The 25,287-nt window shown below is 41.0% G+C and overlaps 1 protein-coding gene across 1 annotated transcript in view; it reads right to left on the reverse strand.

Moving 5' to 3' along the window:
- Positions 1-25,287, reverse strand: part of WNK2 (WNK lysine deficient protein kinase 2) — a 176,401-nt gene that overhangs the window by 63,617 nt on the left and 87,497 nt on the right. Inside the window, exons 7-10 of the mRNA XM_065407824.1 lie at positions 22,631-22,919; positions 12,443-12,639; positions 9,548-9,700; positions 1,954-2,142 (exon numbers count right to left, since the gene is read on the reverse strand). Coding sequence (XP_065263896.1) covers positions 1,954-2,142; positions 9,548-9,700; positions 12,443-12,639; positions 22,631-22,919 — 828 coding nt within the window. The remainder of the gene's footprint in view (positions 1-1,953; positions 2,143-9,547; positions 9,701-12,442; positions 12,640-22,630; positions 22,920-25,287) is intronic.

A 25,287-nucleotide genomic window follows, 5' to 3' on the forward strand; every position in this document is an offset into this window, starting at 1 on the left:
TGCACAAGTATTTGCAGGCTCAGGGCCTACATTTTAAATTCCTGTAATCTCACAGTTTCCTTTTTAATACACGCACAAAGGAATTGAAGGGTAAGTTCTCATGAAGTTAATGGCAGTGCTGACTGAAAAAGTGGATCACAATACACGCTTTTACTAAAGAACACTTTATCTTGCATAAAAATCCAGAAGAAAAAATGTAAAAACTGGATACTTCAGTAATTTTATCGAAAGCCATGCTAAAATAATGTATCAGGTTAACAAGTAGCAGCAATATATTGCGCTTAAGTCACTAGACATTTTTTACAGTAAATGCACTTTTAATCTTCAGAGGAAATTTAGGCAGATACTTGGCTTTTGGAAGTGAAACGATTTTATTTTGAGGTTGGACAATTTTTTAGAAGCAGATGTTGAGAATTTTCTTCACTGACTCCCACTATCTGCTTTGGTACAGACTTCAGAAGAGGAATACATCACAGAAGCAGCTTGCTCTTTTCCCCTTCGTTTAAGCTGCTTCACATCTTAAGAACCCTCACCAGCCAATCTACCAAATGGTGCTAATAAGAGCTTTACTACTACAGGCCAAAGAAAAGGTTCCATCTCTGCTACTGCTAATGGAAAGGGGCCAGAGATCTGGAAAGGGAGATGGAGGGGGGAAGGCATTGGGATGGAAGGTGAAGATAAGAACTCAAGAACAATAAAGTGGGCAATTGCTCATGCTCTTAAGCCTGGGATGGGGAAGAGGGTCCACCATGAAGGGGGAAAAAAATGCAGAATTACAGTTATTGCAATTCAGTGACTAGCATTAACAGGATTAACTAGGCAAAACCCAGGATTATTCAAACAGGATTTTTTTTAGCTCACCAAAAATTAATGAAAACAATCTAGAGAGCATTTAATAGTTACAGTCTTATGAATTAAAATACATTGGTGTGGATTCCCAGTAGCCAGGTGAAAACTTCAGGGCACATGACATGGTGTGGACTTCACCCTCAGCAAGTTTGCAGATGACACTAAACTGGGAGGAGTGGTAGATATGCTGGAGGGTAGGGATAGGATACAGAAGGACCTAGACAAATTAGAGGATTGGGCCAAAAGAAATCTGATGAGGTTCAACAAGGACAAGTGCAGAGTCCTGCACTTAGGACGGAAGAATCCCATGCACTGCTGCAGACTAGGGACCAAATGGCTAGGCAGCAGTTCTGCAGTATAGGACCTATAGAAGATATGAGTCAACAGTGTGCCCTTGTTGCCAAGGAGGCTAACGGCATTTTGGGCTGTATAAGTAGGGGCATTGCCAGCAGATCGAGAGATGTGATCATTCCCTTCTATTCGACATTGGTGAGGCCTCATCTGGAGTACTGTGTCCAGTTTTGGGCCCCACACTACAAGAAGGATGTGGAAAAATTGGAAAGAGTCCAGCGGAGGGCAACAAAAATGATTAGGGGGCTGGAGCACATGACTTATGAGGAGAGGCTGAGGGAACTGGGATTGTTCAGACCGCAGAAGAGAAGAATGAGGGGGGATTTGATAGCTGCTTTCAACTACCTGAAAGGGGGTTCCAAAGAGGATGGATCTAGACTGTTCTCAGTGGTAGCAGATGACAGAACAAGGAGTAATGGTCTCAAGTTGCAGTGGGGGAGATTTAGGTTGGATATTAGGAAAAACTTTTTCACTAGGAGGGTGGTGAAGCACTGGAATGGGTTACCTAGGGAGGTGGTGGAATCTCCTTCCTTGGAGGTTTTTAAGGTCAGGCTTGACAAAGCCCTGGCTGGGATGATTTAGTTGGGGATTGGTCCTGCTTTGAGCAGGGGGTTGGACTAGATGACCTCCTGAGGTCCCTTCCAACCCTGATATTCTATGATTCTGACAGTGATCACTGGCTAGAAAATGTTACTTGAATGGACGTGCCTTTAAAATGATTTAAAACACCACTGAATTCTCACAACACTTTACCTGGGAGGGTGGGACATGAGGAAGTTGCTGCACAGTGGAAATCTGTAGTGGTGTTAGCTGTGTACTGGTAGCTGCCACCTGAGAAGTCTGGGTTTGATATTGGGGCAGCAGATGGGCAGCGGGCTGCAATGGACAAACTGGCTGGCTGGCTAGAACCTGCTGCAGAGGAGCTTGCTGTGGTATGGATTGCTGATAGAGAATCAAAAAAATTGCATATTAAGAAAGAATCAGTTCACTGGACACCAGTCTTGTTTTCTTCCCAATTAAAGCTGCATGCTCAAAACAGAACTGTCACTCATACTGAGCAGCACTGGTAAAAAAGACTGACACTTCCAGTTCAAACATTGTACAAGAGCCTAGACTGAAGTCTTATTGAAATAAAACCTACATTACCACAAAAGGCAGATTCGAGCTGTTTGGAGAGGATATTTTTAATGAATCATGCAGGCTCTTTAAAGCTTGGCAAAGGACAAAAGAACCTCTATTTTCTAGCCAGCTCTGCAAAATCTCCCAACTATGGACCCCAAATATTGCTATATGTAGAGCAAACCAAGGCAATATTGTCATTCAAAAATTCACTCCATAAAAGAGCCTAGACATTCAAATGTACTGCAAATTTATAATGCGTCTCTCTGGCCAATCAAGGAATATACCATTCTTATTGCAATAAAGCTAGATTCTAAGAGTATTTCCCTCTATCCTGGCAGATCTGAATGTAAGCAAAGGCTAGGGAACTGACAGCATAAGAAACTCATGTCTTATGCCAGTGGTTCTCAAACTTTTGTACTGGTGACCCCTTTCACACAGCAAGCCTCTGAGTGCGACCCCCCTTATAAATTAAAAACACTTTTAAATATATTTAATACCATTATAAATGCTGGAGGCAAAGAGGGGTTTGGGGTGGAGGCAGGGCCGGCTCCAGGCACCAGCTTAACAAGCAGGTGCTTGGGGCGGCCAAGGGAGAGGGGTGGCACCTGCTGCAATTCGGGGGCAGCAGGTCCCTCACTCCCTCTAGGAGCGAAGGACCTGCCGCTGAACTGCCGCCGATCGCGGCTTTTTTTTCCAATTGCCGCTGCCGATCGCGATCGCGGCTTTTTTTTTTTTTTTGCTTGGGGCGGCAGAAATGCTGGAGCAAGCCCTGGGTGGAGGCTGACAGCTCGTGACCCCCCCATATAATAACCTCGTGACCCCCTGAGGGGTCACAACCCCCAGTTTGAGAACCCCGGTCTTACGCTGACCACCCCATAACCCTTTAATATCTGAAAGTGAACTACAAAGCAAAGGCAACCCTCTTCCCCACGTTTATGCTTTTTGTGATGTATAAAGACACTTCTCAGAATTGAACAGTGATGTCAAAAGAGTATGTGACCAGAGCTGGCTCTCTCCCTGCTTCCAAATGAAGCGAATGGGATTCCAATTAATTATAAGTGAATATTCAGCATCCCTTCTCTGTTGGTCAGGAGACTGGAGAGCAAAAAGCTCACAAACTCAGGTAACATCACAATTCGCATTCTCCAGTAAACTTGCCAAGAGGGGAAAGTAAAGACCTGACTTCTTATATAAAAAGCAGCACTTTAAAAGACCCTTTGAGAATGTTTTAAATAATCATTGAAGGGCAAAACAAAGTTTTTTGTTCAATATTTTTGTTTTGCAATCCTGTTTTAAACATGCAGGGAAGCTTTGACCAAGTGACAACTCATCTTTGTGAATGATCTCAACTCTCGCCTGCAGGGACCACACTCTAGAGTTGAAAGTTTAGTTGTTGTGACAACAGTTTTAGAACTTTTCTTTGGATAGAGGAAATAGACAATTACACCATCTTCCCATATGAAATGCTTCTTGCCCCCACCTTTTTTGACTGTAAGTTTACACTACAACATATACAAAAAGTGACAGTTTCTAAATTATAACCTAATTTTGTAAACATTCACAGTATAAGACAATAATTTAACAGCAAAATGTGACTAAATGTTCAGTTCAGCTGAACTCTGCCCAGTTCCTTTCATTAAGTTTTACACGATTACCATTTTGTTCAATTGGAGAGCAGCTGGTGAGCAAACAGACTGGCACAAATCTAACATTACTGCACCCCTCCCAGTAAGTAATTTTGGATCTCGCAAGAGATTCTATAGCGACAGCCCCGGAAACCAAGCTCCGGGTTCACAGGCACAGGGGAGGCACTTTTACATTGGCCTGCCATACTACTAAAAATTTGATTAGAACGAGATAACTGTTCCATGGCTGACTTAATAAGCACATTTTCACCTCTAACCATCTGTCCTGCTTCAGGGGTCTCAGTGAATGCTGGATGTAATTTAAGAGGTAATATGCTTGATGTTAAAACCTTAAAGATAAAAATAATAGGGAAATGTAAGCATTGCTTTTCATCTTTGCTGCTTCTGAGGAATGACAGCTCTACACTGTTTGATCTTGTGTGTTTTCAGTGACAGAATGCTTCAACAAGTACCCTTATTTCCTTTTTTTAAATATATAAACACAAGAACGATGATGAAATGGATTAAGGAATCAAGTGGGCTTGCCCATCTAGAAACAATTAAGACTGAAGCAGCTTGGTGGCTTCCAAACACAGTGAACAGGTGTGTGTTTGGCTACTTGCATCTGGTAGCACAGGTTACTCAGCAAGTCTCAAAGTAACAAGTAGGGCTGTCAAGCGATTAAAAAACATTAATCGCAATTAATCACACTGTTACACAATAACAGAATACCATTTATTTAAATATTTTTGGATGTTTTCTACATTTTCAAATATACTGATTAGGGCTGATGATTAATCGCAGTTAACTCAGACGATTAACTTAAAAAAAAAAAATGATTTGCGATTAATCGCACTGTTAAACAACAGAATACCAATTGAAATTTTTAAAATATTTTGAATGTTTTTCTATATTTTCAAATATATTGATTTCAATTACAACACAGAATACAAAGTGTACAGTGCTTGCTTTATATTATTTTTTATTACAAATATTTGCACTGTAAAAATGATAAACAAAAGGAGTAGTATTTTTCAATTCACCTCATACAAATACTGAGTGCAATCTTTATCATGGAAGTGCAATTTACAAATGGTTTTTTTTTGTTACGTAACTGCACTCAAAACCAAAACAAAGTAAAACTTTAGAGCCTACAAGTTCACTCAGTCCTACTTCTTGTTCAGCCAATCGCTAAGAGAAACAAGTTTGTTTACATTTACGGGAGATAATGCTGCAGGCTTCTTATTTACAATGTCACCTGAAAGTGAGAACTGGCGTTCGTATGGCACTGTTGTAGCTGGCGTTGCAAGATATTTACGTGCCAGATGCACTAAAAGATTCATATGCCTCTTCATGCTTTGGCCATCTTCCAGAGGACATGCTTCCATGCTGATGGCGCTCATTAAAAAGATAATGCAGTAATTAAATTTGTGACTGAACTCTTTGGAGGGGAATTGTATGCCTCCTGCTCTGTTTTACATGCATTCCATGTTATAGCAGTCTCGGATGATGACCCAGCACATGTTCATTTTAAGAACACTTTCACTGCAAATTTGACAAAATGCAAAGAAGATACCAATATGAAATTTCTAAAGATAGCTACAGCACTCGACCCAAGGCTTAAGAATCTGAAGTGCCTTCCAAAATCTGAGAGGGACGAGGTGTGGAGTATGCTTTCAGAAGTCTTAAAAGAGTAACACTCCGCTGTGGAAACTACGGAACCCGAACCACCAAAAGAGAAAGTCAACCTTCTGCTAGTGGCATCTGACTCAGATAATGAAAATGAATATGCGTCAGTCCTCACTGCTTTGGATTGTTATGGAGCAGAACCCGTCATCAGCATGGATGCATGTCCCCTGGAATGGTGGTTGACGCATAAAGAGACATATGAATCTTCAGTGCATCTGGCACGTAAATATCTTGTGACACCGGCTACAAGAGTGCCATGAGAATACTTGTTCTCACTTTCAGGTGACATTGTAAACAAGAAGCAGGTAGCATTACCTCCTGCAAATGTAAACAAACTTGCTTGAGTGATTGACTGAACAAGAAGTAGGACTGAATGGACTTGCAGGCTCTAAAATTTTACATTGTTTTATTTTTGAATGCAGTTTTTTTTGTACATAATTCTACATTTGTAAGTTCAACTTCCATGATAAAGAGATTGCACTACAGTACTTATATAAGTTTATTTGAAAAATACTATTTCTTTTGTTTTTTACAGTGCAAATATTTGTAATAAAAAATCAATATAAATTGAGCACTATATACTTTGTATTCTGTTGTATTTGAAATCAATATATTTGAAAATGTAGACATCAAAAAATAATTAAATAAATGGTATTCATTATTGTTTAATCGCGCAATTAATTTTTTAAATCACTTGACAGCCCTAATATTGATTTCATATATTCATGTATATTCATGTACCTGTAGCAGTTGCTTTGAAATGGACAAGATGAGTGATTTTCAATCTGGTCTAAATGATTTTGAGGCACACGTCCCATTGACTTTCAATGAGACTTGCTCTCTCAAGTGACTTAGGTGCTTTTGAAAATTCCACTCAAATAGCTTTTAGCATTCTAACCTAAACATGATAGGTATCTCATTTAGTGTGCAGCTTGCTGGCAATTTAGGTCCTGATTCAGCAAAGAACTTAAGCCCACGTAAAACATATGCTTAATTGCTTTATTGATTTGCAGGCTTAAAGAACAAGTCTTGGGTCTACTGTCATTCAGTTGGAATCATTATTCACATAACTTATCTAATTCATATTATGAACTGTATAGAAGGCTATTGAACAGAGGGAATCAGGACAAAGACACTTAACTTAAGTGTTCTTATAATTGGTAAATTGCAATTACATAATGCTAAACAGCCATTAAACTGAATCTTCCAGCTGCCTGGTGTGAAGGTCTAGTGTTTCTACAGTGAAAGCTACAAACCGGCTACCTCATCTTCACATGGCACTGCTTAGCCGAACTAGGTTTCTGAGTTTCAAAAATAGGTTTTTACAAGTGTAACTTTGACCTGGAATTGCATTCTTTGGTCCAAATCCAGGCCTGGAGCAGTTCCATTTGAGTGAACAAATGCCCCTGCCCTGGATTTTGCCCTATACATCTAGAGTGCATGCTACAATAGTATGTTGTATCCTAAAATAATATGCAAAATGAATTGCTGATGTACCTACAGACATGAAGAGAAGTAAACTGTGTGTTTGATTAATCAGAAAAACAAATATTGACTATATTTTAGTCCCATGCTCCATCTGTGACACTAGTATTTCAAACAACAGCCATACCTCCATGAAAGGAGGAGAAAGAGAAGGAAAAGGAGCTAGGAAGTGAAAAAAGACCCTAATCCAGAAAAGTAAAAGCAGCATTTGGCACATGGAAAAATCTGCAAATTCTGATGTGTCAGTAGAAAGCCCATGAGGCCAATACAGTTTCCTGCAATTGGAGCTTGTCCCAATTCTGTCCAAGAGGCAGTAACATTTCTGGCTGAATGAGAGAACATGAGACTATTTTGCCCATTAGAAAAACGGGGATACGAGACAATAGTTCAAGACATCATAGGTTTTAAACAGGCAGATCAGATTATGCTGTTTCTATGAGAGTGCTTTCAGAAAGAAGAGAATACTTCATCCAATAACACGACTTGAGCTATTCCAGCACTGAATATTACTAAGACTAAAGAGATTTTGAAATTCATCTTGATAGCTCTAAGTTCAAGAGAAAAATAAGCATCCATTTATGCCAACTATGCTAGTGTTAGAAATATGGCAGATTTTGACAGCCTAAATGGTGTGAGGGAGCTGGTGAGACAAAAAGACATCTGTTAGTAAGGCACTACATTCCTCTGCCCTGTGCACAGAGAGCATAACACTCCTCAGCCCATTTAAACCATAGCTTGCGCTCACAGAAGCTGAGTTTTTGGTAGAAACACAGAATCAGGACAGGTCTTTATGACATTTGTGTTGGCCTGAGATAAATTTTTTCCTACCAGTTAGTACTGGACTCTTGTCCAAGCAATGAAGCATTTGAGACTCTCTCAACTTTCCAGCATACAATAGATGCTTTGTAAATACCTTTACTATGCAGGAGATTTCAGAGAATTATCTGAGCATCCTAGACAGACATTGGAGGAATCAGCATTTTGGAGACTGTCTAGAGACAGCCAGATTCTTCCTTTAGAAGAGTGTTACTTGGTGGATCAAGAACACACTGTACTATGTTTTTAAAAAATTATATATTATTCCTAAATTCAAAGTGGGCCTCTGACCCCCATGCTCCCTTGGAAAAAACACTCTAAAATCCTCCTGAGGATCTGAGCGCAGTTTAGAATAGACAAAAGTTTGTTTTTCCGACATTAATTTATTAGCAAGTCATGCACATCTCAAGTGCTAACAATAAAATGAAAACAAGAAAACAAAGTTGTTCACTCACTTAGCTTTTTTCAAAGTTATGCTTTTCTCAGACCTGCATCCCCCTGTAGGTACTAAAGCAGGTATCAGAGCAGATACTAAAGCAACTAGCATGTTAATACATGGTGGTAGAGAAACTGTACAACAGGATATGGCAGGGTCTCAAACTATGGGGCTAGGACTCTCTGACTGAGTCAAGCTATTTTTATTTATTTATTTATTTATTTGCTGTCTTGAAAATTAAATAATACAAATGGCTATCTGGGCTTTCCCTGGGGTTTCCTGCGTGCCTACTTCAGCTCCAGTTCAACTCTCCCACAGCGACCCAGGCTGCAGAGGCTGAGCAGAGTTTCCCCATCAGTGACCCTTCCAGACTACAGGGGCCTGCTGGGTTGCTGACACAGACTTTCTCTCTTCCTCTGCCCAACAACCCTTCTGCTAGTGCTCAGCCAGCCCAGAGCTGCCTGGGAGGAGACAACAGGGGAGATGGATAGCAACCACCAATTGCCTCAGGGCCTCCTGGTAAGGAGGTGAAGAGGACAAGGACTCTAAGCCAGGGATCTGGGAACAAGCTCATCTACCTCAATGAACTATATTCACAAAAAGGCAGTTATAATTGCATGTGTTTTCTACAGTATTTCATTAATGTGAATGTTGTCTCTAGCACATGTGAAAGTGGGGCTTGGTATCATTTGCTCTGAGCAACATGGGGTTGCAATGATGAAAAGGTAGAGAGCCACCAGCATCAAGGAAGAGTGATCAGTTTTTCTATTTAGCAAGCCAAACTACCGTGTGATTTAAGAGCAAATATTAAACTGGGATTCTCTCCATTACTCTGGATAAAGAGTTTATGTCAAAGTTCTGTCTACTCTGAAAAGCATCCAACCACTAAGTCACTGATGAGCCAGGGAAAGAAAGTGGAAACATTGATGTATAATATTCATAAATGTAACTTCTTTCTGAATATTATGACTTGTGTTCAAAAGCAAGGTTTCAAAACTAACTAATGCATTTAAATGGTGGTTTAACAGGTTCTCAGCACAGTAGTTCTATTCAATAAGCAGACCTGATATCTCAGAAGTCCTCGAACTGACCTCGGACAGTGGTTTTGCTAGCAAAAAGACCATTTACAAGAAAAGAAAGGGAAGAGATGGGGTCAGATAGTTTAGCTTCTCACCTGCTGGCTGGCTAAAACAGGCTGAGATTGCCCCATCTGCGATGAAGCAACTGTGATTGGCTGTATGACTGGGAATGTCATTGCTGGCTCTTGGTAATGTTGCGGTCGCTGAGAGATAACAGCAGGTGGAACCTGAGCCACTGTTAGTCCAGGCTGGAGGACAGGAAAATAAATTACTTTAGAAGAAACATCAATAAAAAGTTGTCTACAACTGATTTTTAAGAACATGCTTGATACGAAATATTCAATTCAAAACAAGGAAAGAGAAATGAAAAACACAAGGAAAGGAAGGTAGCATCTCCAGGAAGACAGCTTTCCCAGGCGAGATTTAAAAAAAAAAAAAAACTGTATTGCATTTCTCTTTATTGGACATGGACCATTATATGAGCTCCATCCTCTGTCACTGAAAGTGCTCTCTCTCTCTTCCTCCCTCCACCCTCTCTCTCACACACAAAATACATTAAAAAACAACAATTAGCTGGGTAAACTCCAGTTGGTAACTTAAAAACAAACAACTTCTATTGACAGGTGATTTTCTTAAATTGGAGGCCAGGAGATTGATATAGGATTTAAAAAAACAACAACCCAGCAATAGAGAATGGAAGTAAAATGAAATAAGGTTCTTAATAAGCAAAGTCTCAAACTCCTGTTCAAGAAAAAGGATAGGTATGTATATTAAAGAAAGGGCCAATAGACTTAAAACCCTATTTACCTACAAGGAACACCAATTACACCTCTTGCTGCATGATGCTATCCTACCGCAGTAATATATTTAGCAATTTCCTACTTAAATATGTCAGGAAGTATTCATTGCTTAAAAATTAAGTGTTCTTTTTAAGCTTGTAACAGTATCTACCTATGTTAGATGAAAATGCAGTCAAAAATTAAGTTGACATGAAATATCGAGGAAAAAAATATTGCTTATGACAAAATAAATAAACAAGTGAAATACTTTCTGCTGTTTTACCCTTCACAGCCCCCAATTAAAAAAAACCCAAAAAAACAGATCACACTTAAGTCCAGTTACTGAGACTGTACCAATGAAATCAATAAAAAGAGTGTGTCTGCTCTAAGGCACTATACTGCACTGCTCAATTGTATGTTTTCTGCAGAAGAGGTATTACTACACTCAATCATAGCTGTTATTTCTTCATGTGAAAAATACAAGAGAAAGGATGCAACCAACACCACTACATTCATAGGGCAGATGGTTTCAACAACTGAGGGAGTTTGTTACAGAGGCCCAAGTTAAACAGGATGGTGATTCAAGCCATTCACAGGATCATTCCAACTAAATACACTTTACATTCTGTCGCAGGCATTTTGGAAAACAAGGGGGAAACAGGGTAAGTGTGGCATTTCTGAAGCATCTGGGGAAATTTTGGATCAAACAGGAGACACTTGTCGTCATTCTTGGATTTGGTTTTTCTTCTTCTAAACCAACTAGGGATGAAATGGCGGATTCAACCTACCACATCACTGGTGATGTTTTTACTAGCTAGGCTGTTTCTACTGCTCTGCACAGATGGAGTCACTGGATTGGTCTTCTCTGTTAGTGATGCTTTGCCAGTGCAAACTTTATAGAAGGGCGGAGGTAGTCCAGGCATGTTGGCTTCTCCATAATTGAAGGACTCAGAATGCAGGACTTTTTCTGTGACTCTTGCAGTTCTCACAGGAGTAGAACTGGTCTTTTGGCTAATTATGTGCTGCAGAGATTCATGTAATAAAGGCAGGTCTAAACTTCTGCAGCAAGGCCTGCTCGCTTGAGGAAGAGGTAGGGATACTGAGTTTTTCTTTAGTTTGTTAAAGAGGCAGCGAGGAGTATCTGTAGCACATGTAAGGGGCACTGACTTTTTTGGATCTTCTCCAGAATGAAGCAGATGGGCAAAGCATGCCTGACAACTGGGTTTAATGATCATTAACTCAGTGGCACTTGCAGAGATCTCTAATGCAACTAACTGTGATTTACCTGCTTCCTCTTCTGTATCAGGTGATATTTTTATGCTTTCCTCTATTAGTTCTGTTGGAAGAGAGGATGTAACATTTGGAGTCAAAGCCACTACTGAATCGCTATGGCGACGATAATTGCTGAGAGTGCTGTGAATCATGGGTAACAAGTACTGGCTAACACAGGAGCAGTGTGCCACTGGAATTTCTGAAGGACACACTAGGCCTATATTGATTCTTTCATTGGAGAGATCGGAAGGTTTATGTTCGATTGCACACAATTGTTCTTGCAGTGACGAGTCCATTAATTCTTGCTGGCCAAGGTCATTGTAACATGAACACAAGAGTAAGTGTGAATATCTGTCTGGGTTACCAGTGTTGGGTTTTGGAGCCTCAATAACAGAAGTGCTTCTTCGCCTCTGTGCAACATTAAATCTAAGCAAAGAGCTAGAAAGGCATTCAATAGACGCTTGACCTTTAGCACAACAGGAAGACACATCGGACCCAAGAGGCTCTTGAACAAATGAAGGAACAATATGTGGCTATATTAATAACAAACAAAAAACAAAAAACAAAAAATAATTCTCAAATGAATGTGCTCATGAGGTTAAGTCTAATCATGGCAAAGCTATTAAAAACAACTCAGTGAAATGAAAAAGATGAATGCTCACTTTATGATGTTTAAATTAAAGTACTATAGCAAGCAGTAAAGCATTTCCTTGAGCACAGGAAGTACAATTATAAATGTCCTATCTTTTGATAGCAAAACAAACACATTTTTGGGTGAAAGTATGAATACACGTATTAAATAAATCAGTATTGGTAGAAATGGGCAGAGAAGAAAAAGGGTGAGCCGTGGGATCTACACTCACTGAAGACAGAATATAAGGCGAGTCATTAAACATGATCTAGTATATTCAACATTGTTGAAAAAAAAATGAGACTTACTACTGAAGGCTGCTGGTAGTGCCCCAGCTGCTGAAGGCCTTGGGGCAAAGCCTGGCTCTCACTTAGAGGTGGACTGTAAACCCGTTGAATAGCAGGAGGTATTGAATCAGGCAGAGATGAGTAGATGACACTTTGCTGGCTGCTCTGGGAGTCTGAATAAACTGTGGACCCCTGACCGCTGTCAAATGTGCTGTCAGCTGAAAGAACAATCTTTTTTATTAAGAGCTTAACAAATCAAACAAAATGTTCAAGTAGTGACTTAATGGGGAGGCCTAAGTGGGGTTTATGCAATTGGCATTTTTACTACCCTAGCTATTTCTACCATATACATAAGTTATATAATACAAATGCTATTTTCTGTGAATGGGTTCATCATTCCTCCCTGAAGCCAGAAATGAAGAGAGTCTCCTATGGATTTTGTGCAGAGCTAGGCACATTGATATTCCCTTTAGAGGTCACAACATTGATGTTAAGAATTGCAGACCTTCTATGGATTTTATAGCATGAAAGAACAGTGAGCTGATTGTGACTTCAATGGGAGATGAGGGATCTCAGCCACCTGCAGGATGAATTCCTTTGGAGATATAGTGGTTTAATGATTATTTTAATTCCCTTTTTGTTAGTAGTGTTGCAAATTTCAATTTCAAATAAGTTATGAAACATTACATTATTTACTATGTATTAGCCAATATAAAATTTATAATCAGCTTCACTAAGTAGTACCACCTTAGTTGAGGAATACTAACAAAGCAAGAAAAAAATAGGGGAAAATGTACAATGGAGAAACTGTAGGAAAACAAATCATGGCTTTTTGACAGCTGTATATTAATTGGTGCAAGACAGTGAGTAAAATAGTAGGCATACCTAAAAAACCGCTATAAATCATTAACTTGATTTTGACTTGCCCTGCAATTTTAGACATTGCTTGCCATTGAGGCACAGTAAAGCTACACAAGAACACATCCACTGAAATTACAACTGAATTCTAAGCAATTTTAATACATCTTACTCTTTCCTGGTTTTGTTATTACGAACAGAAAGCTTTAACATACCTGGACTCAACACCATAATAACTGGATGAAATAAAACTGCTTTATATAAGCAGTCATCTTGATCCAAGTTTTTAATGATTAGGAGCACAATTCACCACTTTGTCAGTGTTCATAATACAGAGAGTTAGCCTGATTAATCTGAAAAATTGCACAACTCTGGGAACTGGGCAAGAGCGACCTCTTTGTCAAATGGAAATAAGGCTTATAATGGCATTGTTAAATATTAAAGGCTTGAAAAAAAGGCCTTTTCAAGTTTACTGACGCCAGTAAAATATATCTGCACCGTTAACTAGCTTCTTTTTCTATAGCTGTTTTTACCCTTGATATAACCAAGGCAGCAGTAGTAGTGAAGTTAAAATACCTTGTCACAACAGGGAGGAGTTAACAAACTGGACTAAAAGTGGACTGTAGCAGACTTGAACCATAATTGTTAAAAGGATTTTAAATTAAAGGAGTATGATTTTACCATATCTTTATCTAAAACCCTCCATCTTCCCCATCCCCTCACCTCCCCACAGGGCTTGCTCTACAGAGGTTTGAATAAAATGGGACCCAGATGTGAGCCCCACTCAGTTTTCAGAAACTAACCTCCCGATTATGTTTTGAAAAAACTAAAACCCACCTCTAATTTTCCGCATTGCTAGTTTAAAAATCCGATGCTGCCTATTATAACAATGTAGGTGTTTTTATAGAAAATGAAGTTTCATCTTATTATAAATAATTATTCAAGACCACAAAGGAAGACAGAGTGTAAGTGAACAGAGCTACAGCAGAAGCTGAGAGTCAAACCTAGATTTTCTTGGCACACCATGTTGCACATAGATATAAATTATTAATATCATCTCTGCATCCTCTCTCTCAATATCACATGAAGAGATAGGAAAGTGATTTATAGAGCTTTTAGACTCAATAGCACTAAAGAAGCATCCAAAGACATGGGACATGGAATTGCCAAAGTAAAGCAAGAAATAAATTACGAGTAGGAACCAGGAAACAAATTGGGTATTTAATATATATATTTACAGCCAGTAAATTGCCAGCTCAAAGGTCACAGAAAGGCACAATTAATATCTGTTAGCTATTATTTTTAACTAACTTAGTGTCTTTTGCAAAAGGTTCCTCAAAGGAGTCAGCTTATATGAGTTAAGTATGTAGTCAGAAAAAAATTTAAGCTCAGACCAAATCATCATCTTCTAAAAGTTTTGAAAGTACTATAAACATTCTGTAAAGTTTTGAAAATATTGCAACAGTAAGACAATTTTATATCGTCTGAAAGTTTGCTGTTTTGTGCTGAGCTTGTTGAATTATTATTATTTCAATACTCAAAAGCTAACTCAAGCACAATGCATGAACTACAAAATGGGTAAGGATTTTGTATACTTATTTATAAAATACCCGAATTAAGGAATAAGCCGTCTCTGTGCTCCAAATAATATCTATTTAAATCAAATAATGTCTATAACAAAATTCCAAAACAACAAAAAGATAGCATTGGCTTAACAGTTTAGCAGAAGAATCTGTACATCAGTTTGTCTAAGGGTATACCTTGGGATATACCCTTGTCTAAACCAAGGGATAATGCACCCTACGGGGATGTGATTTTTCAAGCACATTAATGTCTCATGCATTAATTGGTCTGTATAAACCCTGCTGGTGTACACTAAAGATTTTGAATAATACTACATTAAAGTGGGCTATGGAACCATTAGCACGCTCCAGCAGGGTCTACATGGACCAATTAATGCACAATTCATTAGTGTACTTTAGAAATCACACCCCCCACATAGCACATCGCTCTTCGGCATAGAGAAGCCCTTAGTAAAACAGGTTAGAACAGGGTTGCCCCAAACTTTTTCTGAGCTTACAGTCTAAAATATTTTGCAATATCAACCTGAAGACCACTAATACTTAAAAGTACACCAACAAAATTGTAAATACACTCACAATTCAGTGTGATAGGGGAGCCTGTCTTGCTGAAAAATTTGTTCTGAAGGTTGATCTGGGGTGGGGAAAGGGGGGCATGGTCTTAAATTATTTTTGATCACCATGAGACTGCAATTTCCGCCCCCCTAAATCACTGAAAAGAAACCTGAGGCTCAGAAATAGGAAAATTAAAATGGGATGAAAAACTCCCAAGGCTTTGCAACTAAAGCTGGGTACCTTCTCGTTCAGAAACAGCCAAAAACCAGCTGAGTTTCTATTAGAGAAAATCAGCTGCATGGACTTGTAACATGTCTCACAATTTCGTTTTACAATGGACCAGTGAGTGCTGTTGAGCCAACAGCACCTTGGTTGAAGGGTTACTGGTCCACCTTTCCCCCCTATAACCAGGGTCAGCAAGTAAAACAGTAATACAGCTGGGTCTGAAGTTTCTTCAGACGCTGACATTATGAGCTCCTGAGAGTTCCCAACTGGCTCCTCAGATTCTAAAATCTAAAACAAAGAGAAGAGAGCATCTCCTTTCCATCCTCAGGAAGATCATTTGCCAAGTTTTCTGATGAATGCTTCCACACTCATCTGCATGGACAGGACATTCATATTCCGCCCTTTTGGAAAAGAGTTCAGCTTGTCTTTGGGCTGGTCCACACTACCCGCCTAATTCGGCGGGTAGAGATCGATCTTCTGGGATCGATTTATCGCGTCTCATCTGGACGCGATAGATCGATCCCAGAAGTGCTCCCCCGTCGACTGCGGAACTCCTGCTCGCCGAGAGGAGGAAGCGCTGTCGACGGGGGAGCCTGCCTGCGCCGCGTGGACCCGAAGTAAGTACTTTTAGTTCGATATAGGAAACGTCGACTTCAGCTACGCTATTCTCGTAGCTGAAGTTGCGTTTCCTATATCGATCCCCCGCCCCAGTGTGGACCAGCCCTTAGGGTATGTCTACACTACGGGATTACTCCGAATTTACAGAATTCGATTTTTGGCAACCGATTGTATAAAGTCGAGTGCATGAGGCCACACTAAGCACATTAATTCGGTGGTGTGCGTCCATGTACCGAGGCTAGCGTCAACTTCCAGAGCATTGCACTGTGGGTAGCTATCCCATAGTTCCCGCAGTCTCCCCCGCCCATTGGAATTCTGGGTTGAGATCCCAATGCTTGATGGGGCCAAAAATTTGTCGCGGGTGGTTATGGGTAAATGTCGTCAGTCAATCCTCCCTCCAGGAAAGCAACGGTAGACAATCATTTCATGCCCTTTTCCCTGGATTGCCCGGGCAGACGCCATAGCACGGCAACCATGGAGCCCGTTCAGCCTTTTTTCACTGTCACCGTATGTCTACTGGATGCTGCTGACAGACGCAGTACTGCAGCGCTACACAGCAGCATCCCCTTGCCTTTGCGAGTTAGCAAAGACGGTTACCAGTCATACTGTACCATCTGCTGCTGTTATGGGTGCTCCTGGCCGGCCTCGGTGAGGTCGGTCGGGGGCACCTGGACAAAAATGGGAATGACTCCCCAGGTCATTCTCTTCTTTAAGTTTTGTCTAATGGAGAGTCAGTCCTGCCTAGAATATCAGGCAAGCCTACTGAAGAACCAGAGAGGCAAACGGCCGCTCCGGGTCAGAGCGCCAGACATCCCGCAGAAATGATGAGCTGCATGCCATTCTAGGGGGTGCCCCTACAGCCACCTCATCCATTGCTTCCCTCCTCCCCCACCCCTCCCGGGCTATCTTGGTAATTATCCCTCCATTTGTGTGATGAAGTAATAAAGAATGCATGAATTTAAAACAACACTGACTTTATTGCCTCTGCAAGCAGAGATCAAAGGGGGGAGGGGAGGGCGGTTGGCTTTACAGCGAAGTCGAGTGAACCTCAATTCTGCACTTGCTCAGCCTATAGCTGAAAATGGGAATCTGTGATAAGCACTAGGATAGAAGCACAGGCAGGACTGAATCTCCATTTGTGTGTGGGCCTTTGGTTGACACTGGTAAAATACAAAATGTCCCAGGATATGTATGTTGGGGGACAGTTCTAAACGGCAGCTTTATTTTGTTATTTGCAGCAAAATGTAGAGATCTAAGTATCCGATTGTGAGCCCTGGGAGCAAGGGGTAGGCTGGGGTAGGTGAGACCGTGCGGTGCTGCCGACTGGGAGAGCAGCCTGAGGCAGAAGCCTCCAGATGGCATGATATTCCAGGCAGGACTGAATCTCCATTACACAAAACTTAAAGAGAGTCATTCCCTTTTTTGTCCAGGCGCCCCCAACCGACCTCACCAAGGCCAGCCAGGAGCACCCATGTCTGCACAGGCGCCCCCGACCGACCTCACCGAGGCCAGCCAGGAGCACCCACGGGACAACGATGATGGTTACCAGTCATACTGCACTGTCTGCCGTCCGCAAGGCAAGGGGATGCTGCTGTGTAGCGCTGCAGCACCGCGTCTGTCAGCAGCATCCAGTAGACATACGGTGACAGTGAAAAAAGGCGAGAAACGATTTTTTCCCCTTTGCTTTCACGGGGGGGGGGGGGGAGGGGCGAGGAGGGGCACCTGACGACATATATCCTGAACCACCCGCGACAATGTTTTTGACCCTTCAGGCATTGGGAGCTCAACCCAGAATTCAAAGAGTGCGGGAACTGTGGGATAGCTACAGTCGTCAGTCGCCCCTCCCTCCGTGAGCGTCCAATTTGATTCTTTGGCTTTCTGTTATGCTTGTCTCAGCTCCTTAAGTTTCACGCAGCCCTGTGTTGAGTCCCTGTTGTGGCCTCTGTCCATCATGGCCTTGGAGATTTTTTCAAATGTTTTGGCATTTCGTCTTTTGGAACGGAGTTCTGATAGAACAGATTCATCTCCCCATACAGAGATCAGATTCAGTATCTCCCGTACGGTCCATGCTGGAGCTCTCTTTTGATTCTGGCTGTGCTGATGAGCTCTGCATGGTCACCTGTGCTGATCAGCGCTCCACGCTGGGCAAACAGGAAATGAAATTCAAAAGTTCGCGGGGCTTTTCCTGTCTACCTGGCCAGTGCATCCGAGTTCAGATTGCTGACTAGAGCGGTCACAATGGTGCACTGTGGGATAGCTCCCGGAGGCCAATACCGTTGAATTGCGGCCATACTAACCCTAATTCGAAATGGCAATGTCGATTTCGGCGCTACTCCCCTCGTCGGGGAGGAGTACAGAAATCGATTTTAAGAGCCCTTTATGTCGAAGTAAATGGCTTCGTTGTGTGGACGGGTGCAGGGTTAATTCGATTTAACGCTGCTAAATTCGAACTCAACTCATAGTGTAGACCAGGCCTTAGTGCCCAAATGTCAGCAAGGGAGGCTCAGTATGCCTCCCACGACAAGTTATTAGAGTCAGCAAGGGAAATCCTGCACTTCTGCTCTTCATTAGAAGAGTTGAGTTAGCACCTCACCATGAGAGCCACTTCCATACTGAGTTTAAAGAAGGCTGCAGGTGAAGGAAACCTGGGTCATCACAGAGCAATGCAAGAAGTCAAGAATTCTTTGGATGGCATTTAAATGAACTTCACAACTTAACGGCATCATGAAGAACCTGGCATAGGTCTTCAGGCATTTTCTTAGTAGCAAGAACTTGTCTGGGTATGAAACAGTTGGGCCATGAGGTTTTAGATGTAATGTTCAGGATCCATGTGACCAAGCCACTACCTTAAGCTGTCATTTCCTTGGCACCTTCCATGACAACTGCAATACACCACTCCCACTAAATGTGGAAATCTTTGACTGTTCCTGATGTGTCCAGTATCGGCTCTCTTCTGTTGTACATCCTGGCACAGCTTTGCAAAAGAACAAGCCTTCAGTAGAGCCATCAGACACATCACACACAAACTACTAGAAACCACCACACCTTTGTTTTCAGAACAGTTGCTCTTGGACAAACTTATCTGTCACTAATGGAGCGAGAAGCAGTGACGACAGACAAGCCACGCTGTTCAGTTTGGTAGTTGAATCAAGCCCTGCAACTTTTGAAATCACATCAGTTGCACAGGGAAGGAAACAACCTTCTGCAATGTTATACAATTTTCACTGCCGGGCCATTCTTGTCAATGCCAAATAAGAGGCCTGAAGAGCATTTGTGCTGACATTGCCAGTTTGAGTAATCAAGTCTCATTGCTTTTTTCAAGACATGACATTGACTCCAGAAATAAAAGCCTCAAGTTCATCTTTCAGTAACTGATGTTTGGCATCTAAAAGTGTCCCGACGTCGGCCAGCGCTTCGGGACATGCTACCTGACATGCTTTCAAGTCACATGATGTCACAGGGCAGAAGTGAACTGCAAAGACTCAAAGAAGTGGGCAATAATGTCACGAGAGGCTCAAGCAGTGGCTTCATGCCATAGTAAATACATTCAACAGCTAACATCTTGAGTGTTCAAATTCAATGACTTTTTGTCATGACATTTTGCTTGGATATTTTCATTTCACGTGGTACATAATTTAAAAAAAAATAGATGTGTGCTGTTCTGTATGAAGTTAAATTCAGGCATATACAAAGGTACAGATTCAATGCTATTTTGTTAACAGAGTCTCTAGCAGCCGGATGCACATTCTCATGTTCTGCAGTAGTCTATAGTAAGCTACTATCTGGGTATCTCAGGTTACAACAATATGGTGGCCATAAAGGAACAAATAATTAAAGGGTTTATGTTGTGTATCTATTTTTCTATTTTTTAGCTGAACTGAATTCCCCCCTCCCCCCCACACCAATATCCTCCTCCTCCACATTTTCTGCATGATCTCCTGTAAAACCCTGGATATCCTATGCAACCCAGAGATTGCGAAACCCTGAACTACAAAAATGCAGAAGTGATGTAGAAAATGATTACATCTCTAGTAAAGTTAAAGTATATCAAAGAAGAGGGCTCAACAAGACTAGAAAATCCTCCAATTACCCTATAAAAATGATTTGCCATTAACGCAGCTGTATTGTACTATCCTTTTGTTGATAAAGTTATAGCAAGTATTGCATCTTCCTGGTTTTAGGTTTTTTCCCTTAAGGATAACCATGAAAGTGGCTCCTGGACTAGACAAAAATTACAGTATAATGGGAAAAATGCAGTGACTACAAATAAATAAATAAATATATGATTTTATAGTTTTGGACTAGGGTTGTCAGGCGTCCGGTTTTTGACCAGAACGCCTGGTCGAAAATGGACCTGTGGCTCCGGTCAGCGCTGCTGACTGGGCCGCTAAAGGTCTGGTTGACAGTACAGCAGGGCTATGGCAGGCTCCCTGCCTGCCCTGGCTCTGCGTGGCTCCTGGAAGTGGCCGGCACGTCTGGCTCCTAGGCGCAGGGGCAGCCAGGGGGGCTTGTGCGCTACCCCCGCCCCAAGCGACAGTTCCGATCCCATTGGCCAGGAACTGTGGCCAATGGGAGCTGTGGGGGTGGCGCCTTCAGGTGAGGGCAGTGCACAGAGCCCCCTGACGCTTCCGCCTAGGAGCCGGACATGCCGGCTGCTTCCGGGAGCCACCTGAGATAAGCGCTGCCTGGAGCCTTCACCCCCTCCCCTCCAACACCCCAACCCCCTACCCCAGCCCTGAGCCCCCTCCCGCACCCAAACTCCTTCCCGCACCTCAAACCCCTCATCCCCAGCCCCACCCCAGAGCCTGCACCTCCAGCCGGAGTCCTCACCCCAACCCTCTGCCCCCATCCAAAGCCCCCTCCTGCACCCCAGCCCTCTCATCTCCGGCCCCACCCCCAACCCCCTCCGGCACCTCAAATCCTTTATCCCCGGCCGCACCTCAGAACCCGCACCTCCAGCTGGAGCCCTCACCCCCTTCCACACCCCAACCCCCTGTCCCAGCCCGATCAAAATGAGTGAGTGAGCGAAGGTGGTGGAGAGCGAGTGACCGAGGGAGGGGGGATGGAGTGAGTGGGGGTAGCGGGGCAAGGGTGTTCGGTTTTCTGAAATCAGAAAGTTGGCAACCCTATTTTGGACAAGCCCTGTTTTCAGAAAATATAACAAAGTGAAAAAGGAGCATTGGTATTATTTTGAGTATATTAAAGGACTATTGTACCTTTATCACAAATTGCAAACTCGTGTACATTATTTTACCCTGGTCCTCTCAGCAGGGGCACAGTTGTAGGGGTTGCAATAGGGTGACCAGATGAGGGACGTCTGGTCACCTTAGGTTGCAAGAAGGGCTAGCTTACCTGACAACATGGTATCAGCCAACCCCACTCAGCTCTGTAGTAGGGCAAGGGACTGGCTAAAGCCAGAGGACCCCAATAGAACATTTAATTGGCTCTCCTTAAAAACCAGCCATGAAAGGGTAACTTACACTTTCTCTCTCTTTAGGGAGAGTGTCACTCCCTCCTGCACACATTCATACCGCCACGTCATGTGTGCTTCACAGAGAGCACTTCTAATATCTTCATGTTTGTTTTTAAAAGTTAAATTTTACAGTTAATTTTAAAAGTGGTATTGAAGAGCAGATCAGGTTGACTTTATCATGCCACAGAGAAAGGGTAACATTAAAACTATTCTGAATAAACATTATTTTTGGATTCACATCTAATAGGCAATGTGACTAGACAGCATTCAGATACTCTTTTCCATAACTGAAGTACTGGCCTCTTTTTGCAGACCTCATACAAACTTACATGAATTACTGTAAGAATTCTCTTTTTGAACCTTCTAGGACTCTTTAAAAAAGTCCGTATTTAGGAACCAGTACCTCTTGTCAGCGCCTAAGTACGTATAATACCTCCAACACTGATTTTGTTGGGATTTCTAAAAATTAAAAAGCAAAACAAAAACACACTCAACCCAGCCCCCTCTCCAAAATAACATTAATTTCCTTCTCGTGAATCAATATGGAAAGTTTTATTTTTAATATTGGATTATTTAAAAAATGTATTTTAATGCAGTTAAAAGTACTTTCAATTTTCTTGCTATTTTATTCACTAATTTATCATACCTTAACCTTTCATATGTTTACTCACCCTATATCTGTAACGTTAGTCAATGACTGATAGATAATGTAGATTCTGTAGAAGTTTTCTCTCTTGAATTCAGAATACCTCTAGTATTTAGACTTTCCTCTAGTGGGCAAAACTGTATGCAACGCTTTGAATGTATAGCTCAGAGCACTGACAGTTGTGGATTTCATCCATTTTATGCTAGGAGAATCATAACTGCTCACACAAGAAGCAATGCAAACATGAGACTTACATGCAACAGATGTAACGCTGGTGGGGAGGTTATGCTGAAATAGATGCTGGTCAGCTTCTGGCTCCTCGAGCTCTGCCAGAGTTTGTTGACCAGTGTGTGAAAGGTATGTTACTTGAACCTGTTGTGCTTGTGGCACCTTCAATTTCTCCAAACATTCAGAAACTTGATGGTCCTCTGATTGTATCATAGGCCAAATTCTCTCTCTTCTCCACTGTATTAATGCTACTCTGTCACGTATTGACTTTGCAACTATCTTGACATCACTTTCATGAAAAAATCCAGAGTCAACCTGCAGGGAAGGCATATAAACTTATCAAGTGCATGTACATGTGCATTTTAATTGGCATCTCTTCATAGCAAAGAAAGGATGGGTTTGAAATAACAGGAACCGTGCAGCTATTCCTCACAGAATCAGGAATTCAATACAGTTTTGAGTTAAACGTCTGGCACTGAAGTATTTAAAAATAATAATTGCTTGCCCTGTACCCTCAGAAAGGCACCCTGGACATATTCCTTTTCCCTCCCACCCAACCACAAGACGGTTGGCAGTTTACTTTTTTGCTGCTTGTTTGAAAAAAGGCACAATGCAGCATGAAGGATACCTGAAGACAGGTGCCGTGTAAGGTTAGGCACTTGCAGACATTCTGATGGACTCCCAGCCCATAAATTGATGTCCCTGGACTAGGGATGTAGAAAGTGCTACTTGTAAAAACCTTATGGTGAAAATAGGAGCTTCTGGGGAGCTAGTTAACAACGTGCTCAGGTGATGAGTCACATATGCTCACAGAGCCTTCTATGGCAAAAAGTAAAGTCGATTCTTCTATTCAAGTCCAGACAGGAAGAGAACTGAAAATCTGTCATGTTAACAAGTTCTAAAATTATATTCATTCCTATTTCACACTTTCATCTAAAGAATGCTAAACTTATAATAAAGGCACGATTTCTTTCAATACCATCATTTGTGAAATTTAACCACAGGTTGTCAGCCCACTTGTGAATGTGCCTTATTTCAGATCTTTCCTTCTTTGCCTACACAGATACTTTAAATGGGTTTGTTACTTAACTTTATGAGTTTTGAAACCTCTTAACTATCATCAAATTTCATATTCCCAACACTATCTTCTCCACAAGCATCTACGGCAACACACATTGGCAAAGCATAGGGTTTCCGCATTTGCCAAAAATTTAGAATGGTCAAAAAAGCCACTTACTTCAGGAATACATGTTCCTTTTTTAAAAAATCGTTTAGGAATAGATAGTGTTTATATAAATCTGTTAATCGTTTTGAATAAAACACATTTTTTATACAGTCTGGAGGAGGTAAAGATATTTTAGCAATTTAGATGTGATCCTTTTGGGGTAATTCTGCCTAAACAAAACAAAACCACCTTCCCTCTTAAAAGAAATTTAGCATAGATAGTACAAGTAAGTTGCAGAACTTTAAATGTCAACAATTTTCATAAATGTTTAAATATGGTTACATAAACATGGTAACTATCACGTGCCAAATTTTAATAAGGTGAATTGTGTCACAATATATTGCATGAAACATTATATATCAATTTCATGTCAGAGTTAGGAAGATAGAGCAGGCCAACTTTCTTCCTTCAATGTATTTTAGAACGCTAAGTAATGGATAGAAGTGAAAGCTAAGCAAAAATTACACTCTGAAAATGGTTGCCTTCTCGGCAGAACAGAAGTGATGGTGATACTGTCACTAAATAAAATCCCACGGGGAAAAATAAAAGTAATTCAGAGTCCAGATGAAGTGTTCTTTGCTCATCCTGTTTTCATGAAGCATTACATAAACGTGTTTTATCATCTGCTCCTCTGAACCTGTTACAAAATGAGATAAATAACTCATACTTTTAATTATTTCCATGTTTTTGTCCAAGAAAAAAGTTGCTTTAGTTTTAAGATACTGTTACTATTAGGATACATATTTATTATTAATTTAAGATTGTTTTCCCCTATGCAGCTTTATACTATACGTTGGCCAACAGACACAGCCACCTAACACTTACTAACTGTGTGTCTAATTAACTGGTCTAACTTCAGATCACATTTGTTAGCAACTTTCTTGGTCTCGTCAATCTTATCTAAAAGTAAACTTTTGATGGGGAAAAAAATCAATTGCATTAAAGTATGGTCCTGAATAATATTACTCTTTCAAAATAACATAGTGACATTAGAAGATAAAAATTTTCTAAAACAAAGACCAGAAAACATCTTACAAAGGAAGATATAAAAATTCATTAAGTTAGATATATCCAACGCTATTAAAAAAAACCTCTTCCATCACTCTTTATACTATACTTTGATATCAGCTACCTGCTTAATTTTATCAGCTCAATGGCTCTTTATAGACCATTTTTCTTATCTAAATTCTTCCTAATTTTTCAATACCAGAAGAAGTTTTTGAAAAGATGGAAAAAGTGTTTGTGAAAAGCATAATGGAAAATGTTTTTCAATTTTTGTTTGCAATTTTGAACTCTTCCAAACAACTCCACTTGTAGTCTGAAATTATCCTTGATTTAAGCAAGTCTCCTATCATCTCTGAAGACATAAAACAGATAGAGACGGGTTACATAGTTTTCTTTTGTCTGTTCCTGGGATTAAACAACATGTTTTGCCAGATTATTAGTTTTTCCTCTTTT

Source organism: Emys orbicularis, chromosome 7 (assembly GCF_028017835.1).
Source record: "Emys orbicularis isolate rEmyOrb1 chromosome 7, rEmyOrb1.hap1, whole genome shotgun sequence".
In the NCBI taxonomy this organism is placed as follows: Eukaryota; Metazoa; Chordata; order Testudines; family Emydidae; genus Emys; species Emys orbicularis.